The sequence below is a fragment of the Dermatophagoides pteronyssinus genome, unplaced genomic scaffold, assembly GCF_027571235.1.
Source record: "Dermatophagoides pteronyssinus isolate colony J.1.1.1.1 unplaced genomic scaffold, Derpt_VIB-CSIC_2022.12 sq0018, whole genome shotgun sequence".
Classification (NCBI taxonomy): Eukaryota; Metazoa; Arthropoda; class Arachnida; order Sarcoptiformes; family Pyroglyphidae; genus Dermatophagoides; species Dermatophagoides pteronyssinus.
Genome location: NW_027461542.1, coordinates 700,027 through 709,713, shown reverse-complemented (window position 1 = coordinate 709,713; position 9,687 = coordinate 700,027). Strand labels below are relative to the sequence as shown.

Genomic DNA, 9,687 nt, shown 5'->3' with positions numbered 1-9,687 from the left:
TTGATTCTATAAAGCCAAAAGGTACTAAAGGGTTAAATTCTGGAAACAAAAACAAAAAAAAATTCCCGGATTTCTCACAAAGGGTTAGTTTCTTGGATTTTACCTCAGACTAAACTCCTCCTAACACGTATTGTTCTTCGTGTGTTATGTCGCGACTTGTCGCGTAATGTTTATCATCATCATTATGAAAGCTGAACCAGAAACGAATTTTTTTCTTGTTAACGAAGAACTTGGACGGCAACGATAAACAACTCAGCAACACCACTACTACTATCCATTAATCCATTCCTCTGCTTTTTTCCAACCATTCATTTGGATCATTTTAAGCGCGAATTGAAAAAAAATCAGAAAGAGATACAAACCAGCAAAAAAAAACCGGCAAACGAATCAAATTGCATCAAACATTTTTCGAATCGAATTTTTTTTCTGCTTTCGAAAAAAAAACAAAACAAACAAACATTTTCATTTCGTTCGCAAACACACAGCCACCGATCAACCATTTGCCAATGCAAAAAATGCCTAAAACAACGAAAAAATCAAAAAAATTATCATTGTTATGGGATGGTTATGGAAAACATTATCAAAGCCATCATCGTCATCGTCGTCGTCGACGTCGTATTCATCGACAACATCATCAGGATCAAAATGATGAAAATCGTAACGTACCAGAAGAAAATTAACGTTAAATAACCGAATAATAATTTTGTTTTTTTAAAACCACAAATGTTTTTGTTTTAGGTTATGAAATATCCAATATCATTGATTATCGTATTGTTACAAATGAAAATAATAATAATAATAATCAAAAAGAAATTGTAAATTTTTTAATCGAATGGACTGGTCATACGGAAAAATCCTGGGAACCATTTGAAAATCTTGATCATTGTATACCATTATTATCGGATTTTTTTCTTAAAATTTATCAACGTTCAATTTTTGAATATTATAATTTAATGTTAAAAGTAAATATTGATTGATTAATTAAAACAAAAAAAAAAATTCAACAAGTCAAGAGTTGTGTTGACCGCCCATCAAATAATGAATGAAAACAAATGACCAATGATAATCAATCGATATTGTTTTTGGTTGACCAATCAATGAATGTAACCGCCCACAAAATTTGTTTTTGATTGGGGGGAGGGTGAACAACACATCAATACAGTGATATTTCGATTTTCGTTTCTTACAGGTGTTAAATTTTTATCAATCAATCAATCAAAATTGATTAAATCAAAAAATTTTTTATCCAAAAATCTTTCGATTTAAACTTGTTTCAAATTGTTTTTGTTCGGAATGTTTTTCTCGAATGTTTTGCTCCTCCCTGTTTATTGCATTGTGGGCAAGTTTGGTGGTGGTGTGTTATTCAAACTTTTACTGTAGCATTCGACAAAAAAAAAAAAAGAATGAATGGAAATCGGGTGACTTTTTTTTTGGTTGCTGGTGATCGAGAAAATTCGAACAGTATTAGATGGATTTGATTTTTGGTAAGAAAAAAATTATTTTTTTGATAAAAAAAGGCTTCATTCATTCATTCTATTTGTTCGATTTTCATGTGCTTCATTTGCATTTGTAGAATTGTTTTTCGTTCGTTGGTTCGGTTTGTTCGTTGATGTGTTCAGTGCATTAGTGGTGTATAAATTCGAAATCAATCCCAAACTTCGAAAAAAAAATCGAAAAGAATGGCTACAGATAATGATGATACAAAAACGATACAATTGAAAAATTCTGAACAACAACAATGTCAAAGTCAACGACAACAACGTCGTCGTCGTCGTCGTCGACAATGTTTTGGTCATCGTCGTCGTCGTCAATGTCCAAAAAAATCCTTTCAATTAAATCGTAAGTAAACTTTTGGATTTTCGAATTGATTTACCTTGATTTTACTTAATTTTTCACATTTTACTCTCTATAATTGTGTCCAAAAAAAATAGGTTATGAAGTATCAGCAATTCTTGATCATTGTATCGATGATTCCGGGTCGTTTTTATTTTTAATCGATTGGAAAGGTTTTCGAACAAAAACCTGGGAACCATTAACAAATTTGGATCGTTGTAAACTTTCATTAAAAAAATATATTGAACGTATAAGATCAACAGCCGATGATCAAAAACAAATTGATGATTTGGCTTTTAAAATTTTTCAATCACAAAAAACATTGAAAGGAAGAAAAAAATTGAAACATTTTTGAAACATTTCTCTTTATCGCCACACGTTGATGTTTTCCCTTTCATTTCAAATATGAAATTTTATTCATTTGTAACTGAATTCTAAATTTGCAATCCTCTTCCTTCTCCAAAAACAAGGAATAAAGATGATTTTCAATTTTCATCTTCAAACAGCAAAGATATTTTGAATTTCGATTTCTTTTTCTGTCGACCCAAAAAAAAGCTCATCTTTCATCCTTTCCTTGTTACGCATGCTTCATTTTTTTCACTATATATTTTAGGACCACCCAACAAACATACATATACGCGCAACAGGTTCTTTGATCGAATGATTTTTTTGGCAAAAAAAAAGAAAAAAACAAAAATCTCCATAGATTCCAGGAAAACATTGAGAAATGGAAAAAACATTATGGATGGATAAAGAACATTTATAATAATCGAAACGAAACAGAGAAAAAAAAATCAAATAGACATCCCATTTAACCATTAAATTAATGTTTTGTTTATTTTTATTTTTGGTGTTTGTTGTTGGCTATAATTGATAATGTTCATTTGACCAAAAAAAAAAAAAAAAAACATTATGATTATGGATGGATATTATTCACAAAGGGATATTTATCATTATGATTGATAAACAAACAAACAGAAAAAAAATTCCCTTTGGCCTTTGTTGCGGTCATGTTCAAGGCATCTCAAATAAAACAAAACGGTTTCTGTTTTTTTTAAATGACCGCAATGACCTAATTATAGCCATGTTCACCTTGTTTTAATGATTTAACATTTAACAATATTGACCTTTAACCATACAATGAGCTTATGTAATAACCATCATCGTTTTCATCATATTTTTTTCAGACAATTTCCATAGAAATCTATTAACAATATAACAATTCTTATCGATTTTTGAACAGTGCTTTTTGTTTATTCATTCACATTGATTTTATTTCATATTGAATCTAAAAACAATAAAAATTAGATTTCAACCAACAACAACAACAACGAAAAAATCATCTAAATAAAAATTTCATTATTTTTTTCAATAATAAACTCTATTATAATGTAAATGTGTGCATCATTACATTCAACACCGCGGTTGATCAAATTGTATAAAAGCTCCAATAAAAGGCATTGAAAATCATATAGGAAACAGGAAATATAATACGTGAATAACGATCAATTTTGTTTACATCTCGTACTTTTTTCGTTCCATTATTCATTGTAGATGATGAGCAATATGGCTGTTGTTGTTGTTGTTGATGCATTGATTGTTTATTGGACATTCCAGATCTTTGTGATTGTTTTGAACGTCGATAACGTAATGATGAACTATTATTTCGTAAATGATGACCATAACCATGATGAAGAAATTCGGATGGTTGTTGTTGTATTGATTTATCGTGATTATATGGATTGAAATCTGAATTTTCATTCATTGGTGGTGACTGGTGTTGTTGTTGTTGTTGTTGTGGTGGTGGTAGTTGCAATGAATGTTGATCATCATTATTATCACCTTGTTCGACCATTATATCATTAATATTTAAATTATAATATGATGATGATGGTGGTGCGGGTGGTGGTGGTGATGATGCAAATCCATAATCACCTAATGGTGGTATTTGATACGATTGTTGTTGTTGTGGTTGTGGTTGAGTATTTTGCTGATCAAATATTATTTGCGATGAAATTGGGAAATTTTCTGGAAAAATTTTTGTTTTCGATAATGTCAATAATGAATTATCATTTGATGATTGTAAATTCGATAGATCAAACATGATTGTTGATTGTTGTTGTTGTTGAGCATTTTGCATTCGCTGTTTTCTATTCACTAAGTGAGATGATTGAATATTACGTAATGAAGCTATAGGTGATATGGCAACATCTTTATATACAGGTTTTTCTTTAGCAATCAATGTAGATGAAGGTATTTGTACAGGCGTTAATTGAGACTATATTGGAAATTTGGAATAAATATTTATAACATGAATTATGGTTATAATTTTATTGCTTACATTTACGGAATAAGGTTGTTTGATTATCTTTTGATTTGCTGTTGTCATTGGACATGGTATTGTATCTTTTTTCAAATGAATCATACGAGAATTTTTTCCCATACGTTGATTAGGTAATGACCATTTATTTGAACGAAGATCCGAAGGTGATGTACCGGATGAACAAGATGATGTTCCAGTATGATGATGATGATGATGATGTTGATGTTGTGGATTTGGTTTGATTTTTTTCTTTGCACGAGCACCCCAATATGTATAATTAACAGCTGCATATTCCAATAATGCAGCAAATACGAATACAAAACACATTACCAAATAAATATCTATAGCTTTTACATAGGAAATTCTTGGTAATGAACTACGAACACCAGTACTAATAGTGGTCATTGTTAATACGGTTGTAATACCTAATGCAACACGTGCTGATGTTGCTTCATGATTTATCCAAAATGAAACCCATGAAAGCATTACAATCAATATTGATGGTAAATATGTTTGAAAAATAAAATAACCAATATTACGTTTTAATGAAAATAATAATGATAAACGTTGATAAGTTCCTAAGTGATAAAAAAGTTATTAGTGAAAAAATAGAGACATTTTTTTTTGGGTAAAAATATAAAATACCAGTTGCTAATGATTCTTTACGATCAGTTGTTTCATAGCCAACAATTGTAAATTGATGAAGTTTAGCATCTTCAACACCATTTACAGGTGTATCCGTCCAATACATCACTACATCGGAAACGGTATATCCATCTATCATCCAAAAAATGATCATTATTCAATGCCTTTTTCATACAAATAAAAAATACATACAGCTTTCAATTTCAACCGTACAATTTTGTGAATCCAATGGATAATAATGTAAATCCATCATACAGGCTAATGTTGTTGTAAATCTTTTGCCAAAAAATCATAAATTGAAACAAAATGTAAAGGAAAAAAACACCGACTAACCTCATTCCATAGGAAACCGAACCATCCGATTTTAAACGTACCATTTTATTTTTTTCAGTAACTTCATGTAAAAATGAATTTTTATCATTTGCAAAACTAAAAAAAAATAAATTATTAGATTTTGTTTCAATTTCGAATCTTTTTTTCTCGGTCCAAAAGAACAAATAAAAAAAACAACTATTTCGACTTACAATGTATCAGGTACCCAAATACGTTCACTAAAATCACCGGACAATGTTAATTCAATATTATCATTTTGTCCAAATTTAAGACGTTCATCACGCCAATATTGATGTAAATATAATGTTAATGTATAATCCTTGTTTTTGGTGAATTCGAAGAAGCAAAAAAAAAAACGAAAAAAAGAAAAAAAGAAAGAATTTAGAATTCATCAATAATTCAATTATATATGTTTTGAGCTATAAATTCATTTGTTATAACGACAAATTTTTCTTTGTGTGTAATGTGTTATTTGATCATTGAATAGAAATATGGAAGAATGTTCGATTTTGATTGGATCCGAATCAATTTGTCCTCGGCAATTGGCTCGAATGAAAAAAGAAAATCTTCATTGTCTTATTCATTCCGAGCAAATGCAACTTGATATTTTGAATAATTCGCTATGTGAAAATCAAGATATTATCATTGATAAATGTATTAAATTTAAACGTAGCCTTTATCATGGTCATTATTCGGATGTATATTTGATTCGATCGAAAATTCAATTTGCAACAAAAATTTTACGTAAAAATTTTGTTGCCAAAATTGTTAATGTTGATTGGTGTCCTAAATATTCTAATTATGAAAATGAAATTCAAGTTTGTAATTTTATCAAGGTTTTTTTTCTGATAATTTTTTATTTTCTTTTACAATAATGTTTTTTAAATGATGATCTTTACTAATGAATATTGTTTTCTTTCTTCTGTTCTCAAAAGGATAATCCACATCCAAATCTAATCGAAATTATTAATGTTTTACAATTTGAAAGATTTACAACAATATTAATGCCATATGGTGGTAAAGAAAATCTTGCTGAATTTCTTAAATGTCAACCAGATCATAAAATTACATTATCAATGGTAAAATATTTATTTTTCAAACAATTATTAATGGCAGTCAATTATTTACACATTAATCATATTGTACATCGTGATTTAAAACCAGAAAATATTCTTATTGATTATCAAACCGAATCACTACAATGTCGTTTAATTGATTTTGGTTTTTCCAAATTAATTCAACAACCACATATTGATATTTTGAATAATAATCAACAACAACAAGCACTTTGTTCAAGTCATAAAGGTGTATTAGAATATATGGCACCTGAATTACTTGCAAATTGTTTATTTTATGATGCATATAAAACTGATGTTTATTCATTAGGTGTTTTACTTTATCTACTTATATATGGTCATTGTCCATTTGAACTTGATAATAATTTAAAATCTGAACAATCATTTGAACAGAATTTATATTATTTTCGAAAAATCAAACAACAACCTATTCAATTTCCTAATGAAATATTATTATTAGATGATAATCATCATCAACATCATAAAGATTTACTTGTACAAATGTTAAATATAAATCCAATACAACGACCATCGATTAATGAAATTATTTCCACTTACCATATTTACTTCGGAAATTGAATCGAATGATGCAATTGTTAGATCCATTCCAATATGTAGTGGATCGCCTTTAAAATAAATATTAGAAAAATAATTAAATTTTTCTTCAAATAATTTTATCATCATTTTGACAATGAATGAATTTTTTACTTACCACCAAAATTTGGCCTTAAACGTATATCATAATCTTCAAGTATTGTTTGTAATATTTTTGTAACATTATCAGTAAATTGTCCATCAAGCCATGTCATCATTGATGATGGATAATTATTATTATTATCATCTTTATATTTATTATTATGATGATGATGATCAGATTTTCTTAATGGTGTCCATGGTTTACGTTCATTTGACATTTTTGTTACTGTAATTGATGATTTTAATGCTGATGTTTCAATATTATTTATATCACTATTATTATTGAATATAGCTAATTGTTGTTTTTGTTTACGATTCGTTTGATAATGATGAAATGCTTCGGCATGAATATTTTTCTTATTATTATCAATGATTGTTGTTGTTGTTGTTGTTGTAGCATTCATCATTTGAATCGATGGTAATGTTGGATCAATCATTGAAGTATCAACAATGTTTGAAGATAATTCGGATATCGTTGTTGTTTTTGTTGTTGTTGTTGATTCATTCATAAATGTCATCATTTGCTGAGCACTAATGTTTTGTTGTTTTTGTTGTTGGATTGAAACATTGAAGATTTGAATCCATTAATAATTTAAAAAAGGAAGAAAAATTAACTTACCAAACATTCGATGCGAACATCAACAACAACAAAAACAATAATGAAAAGATTTTAATAAAATTAGAAAAAACTATCACATTCAAAAGACATTTTGTCGTTGTTTCAAATGGAATTCGGTGAAATAATTTGTAAAATTTTTCATTTAAATTCATCATCGTTAACAAAATTTGACCATTATTGTTGTTGATTGTAAATGATTTTCGATGATGACCACGTTTTGGCCATTTTTGTTGTCGTAGATGATGATGATGATGATAATATTTCATTCGAACATCATCATCATCATCATCGACATAAACATTCGAAATCGAATCCATCGATCTTGTAAATAAAATGATCAAAAATTAATTAATTAAAACATCCATAGTTACATGTTATAAGTTGTAAGTTGACAACAAAAACAAAAAAAAATCAATCGATTAATTCTTCGTTTTTTTCAATTCATAGGGAAATTCATTGGGAGAAAGAAAAAAAAAGTTCAACATTAACCAATCATATCAATCATTCAGTTCTGAACTTTTTTTTTGTTTTCCAATTCATTCTTGGAGATTCGAGTTTTTCACTACTACGACGACAATATATGACCCCCGAGAAACGAACGAACGAACGAAAAATGTTTTTAATGTGTGGTGGTGGTGGTCGTGAACACTTATGTCAAATAACTTTATCAATAAAATATTCCATCACTAAGAAGACGAAACGAAAAATGAAAAAATAATTCGCTTGAATGGATTCCATTTACTGTTAATAATGATGATGATGATCGTTAAAGATTCGTTCCATTTTTTTCATTCATTCTGCTTCTCACTCACTCTCCACACTATATTATTCTATACTTTATCAACAACCAACGAAAGAAAAAAAACAGAATCGGAATCTGTCTGAATCTTGATTGACTCAAATGGATGTTCATTGGGAACATCATCATCCATTCTTTGTGTGTTATGGGTTATATATTCTGCACATCACAGAATATATAAAAGGAATTCTACTTCTGCCTGCTACTAGAATATTTTTTTTCTTCCATCCAAATGATTCTTATTCCACGTTTCTTTTTCTTTTTTTTTCTGGGTGCAAAACAAAATCCAGTGTGTAAACACTGAGATGATGCTCTATAGATTCTTTTTTTTTGGTTCTTTGAAACCAGAAATTCTTCCCCTTCTTCAAGTCTTTTTCTTAAAGTTTTCTTCCATTTCATTTTCATTTCGTTTCCTTATCTGATTCGATTTTTTTAATATATAACGTTCTTTAAACTAAACAAAAAAATAACCATAACCATAATCATCCTTATCATCATTAGATTCATGTGTTTTTCTTTTTTCTTTGCAAAATTCTTATCACGATCGATTCTTTTTTATTATTATTGAAAATCATCATTCAATGAATGTACAATGAAAAAATGGTGATGATGATTTTAGTGACATCATTTTTTTTCGGTTTTTCTGACTATTTCTATTTGAGAATGACATCTATATTTACTTTTCACTTTACTGTTTATTTGCTTATTACGATTTTTTGGCTGATGAATGAATGAGAGAATCCAATAGAGGGAATGTCGTCGTTTCTCCCCCTCCATCCTTTGACACATTCCAAACATAGACACTCAGACAGATCATTGATGTCCGCTGATATAGCATCTCAAATCAATTTTCTCTCTCTCTCTCTCTCTCTCTATATATATGAATTCTCTGTGTGTATATTAATCGATAGAACAAACTATTCGAACGTTATTTTATTCGTTCGATTAGAATAATCATTAGTTGTTGTTGTTTTTAAAGTATCTGGTATCCCAGACTAATGATTTGATTGTGCAGAAAAAAAATGATTCAAATTTTTTTCTGTGAAAGTCAAAGAAGAAAAAACAATTTTTATTGAGGCAAGATTATCCTGTTTTCTCTTATATATCGAACATGAAAGAATAATAAAAATGAGAACCGGCTGTCGTTCAAAATTCATTCCTTCTTGGAATTTGAGTCAAGTTTCGTTCTTCTTTATCTTTTTTTTTTGCTTTTGGAAATCTCTGTCATTTGATGGACAAGTTATTTAATGGAGAAAATATTTGAAATGAATGTGATTATAGGCAACTTTGTTGTTGTTGTTGTTGATGATCAACTTTAACAACAACTTTCAATTATATAGCTACCAGAATGGCTTTGAGAAAA

At 28.7% G+C, this 9,687-nt stretch overlaps 5 protein-coding genes across 7 annotated transcripts in view; 4 read left to right on the top strand and 1 right to left on the bottom strand.

Annotated features, from left to right (window-relative positions):
* The window catches only part of LOC113796956 (sodium/potassium-transporting ATPase subunit alpha-B-like), a 77,177-nt gene that overhangs the window by 58,008 nt on the left and 9,482 nt on the right, over positions 1 to 9,687 (top strand). The gene's annotated exons all lie outside the window — the stretch shown is intronic.
* Positions 38 to 1,247, top strand: Oxp (Oxpecker). The gene is made up of 2 exons (XM_027347249.2): positions 38 to 657; positions 739 to 1,247. The coding sequence occupies exons 1-2, from the start codon at positions 507 to 509 to the stop codon at positions 975 to 977; spliced, it is 390 nt and encodes a 129-aa protein (XP_027203050.2). The 5' UTR covers positions 38 to 506; the 3' UTR covers positions 978 to 1,247.
* Positions 1,392 to 2,343, top strand: LOC142645683 (uncharacterized). Of its 2 annotated transcripts, XM_075822581.1 has the most exons (3): positions 1,392 to 1,484; positions 1,574 to 1,839; positions 1,932 to 2,343. In XM_075822581.1, the coding sequence occupies exons 2-3, from the start codon at positions 1,680 to 1,682 to the stop codon at positions 2,186 to 2,188; spliced, it is 417 nt and encodes a 138-aa protein (XP_075678696.1). In that variant the 5' UTR covers positions 1,392 to 1,484; positions 1,574 to 1,679; the 3' UTR covers positions 2,189 to 2,343. The 2 variants fall into 2 exon arrangements, with proteins under 2 accessions (XP_075678696.1, XP_075678695.1); XM_075822580.1 differs by lacking the exon at positions 1,392 to 1,484 and having other exon boundaries at positions 1,533 to 1,839.
* On the bottom strand, positions 3,080 to 8,301 carry LOC113796941 (uncharacterized). Its single transcript, XM_027347239.2, has 9 exons — positions 7,526 to 8,301; positions 6,923 to 7,437; positions 6,769 to 6,836; positions 5,326 to 5,453; positions 5,135 to 5,230; positions 4,994 to 5,076; positions 4,802 to 4,933; positions 4,175 to 4,734; positions 3,080 to 4,111 (listed from the first exon to the last, which is right to left on the bottom strand). Exons 1-9 carry the CDS (start codon positions 7,840 to 7,842, stop codon positions 3,263 to 3,265), a joined length of 2,748 nt encoding a protein of 915 aa, XP_027203040.2. The 5' UTR covers positions 7,843 to 8,301; the 3' UTR covers positions 3,080 to 3,262.
* Positions 5,330 to 7,031, top strand: LOC113796948 (putative serine/threonine-protein kinase fhkD). 2 transcript variants are annotated; one of them, XM_075822570.1, is made up of 2 exons: positions 5,330 to 5,952; positions 6,070 to 7,031. In XM_075822570.1, the coding sequence occupies exons 1-2, from the start codon at positions 5,626 to 5,628 to the stop codon at positions 6,787 to 6,789; spliced, it is 1,047 nt and encodes a 348-aa protein (XP_075678685.1). In that variant the 5' UTR covers positions 5,330 to 5,625; the 3' UTR covers positions 6,790 to 7,031. The 2 variants fall into 2 exon arrangements, with proteins under 2 accessions (XP_075678685.1, XP_075678684.1); XM_075822569.1 differs by having other exon boundaries at positions 5,332 to 5,970; positions 6,070 to 7,030.

Coding starts and splice junctions, on each gene's coding strand:
- Oxp (XM_027347249.2), top strand. CDS start 507: ATGCAAAAAATGCCTAAAACAACGAAAAAATCAAAAAAATTATCATTG. Junction 658..738: donor GGATCAAAATGATGAAAATC/GTAACGTACCAG, acceptor TTTTTGTTTTAG/GTTATGAAATATCCAATATC.
- LOC142645683 (XM_075822581.1), top strand. CDS start 1,680: ATGGCTACAGATAATGATGATACAAAAACGATACAATTGAAAAATTCT. Junction 1,840..1,931: donor AAAATCCTTTCAATTAAATC/GTAAGTAAACTT, acceptor CAAAAAAAATAG/GTTATGAAGTATCAGCAATT.
- LOC113796948 (XM_075822569.1), top strand. CDS start 5,626: ATGGAAGAATGTTCGATTTTGATTGGATCCGAATCAATTTGTCCTCGG. Junction 5,971..6,069: donor AAGTTTGTAATTTTATCAAG/GTTTTTTTTCTG, acceptor TGTTCTCAAAAG/GATAATCCACATCCAAATCT.
- LOC113796941 (XM_027347239.2), bottom strand. CDS start 7,842: ATGGATTCGATTTCGAATGTTTATGTCGATGATGATGATGATGATGTT. Junction 5,231..5,325: donor ATTTGGGTACCTGATACATT/GTAAGTCGAAAT, acceptor ATTTTTTTTTAG/TTTTGCAAATGATAAAAATT. Junction 5,077..5,134: donor TCGGTTTCCTATGGAATGAG/GTTAGTCGGTGT, acceptor TTTTGGCAAAAG/ATTTACAACAACATTAGCCT.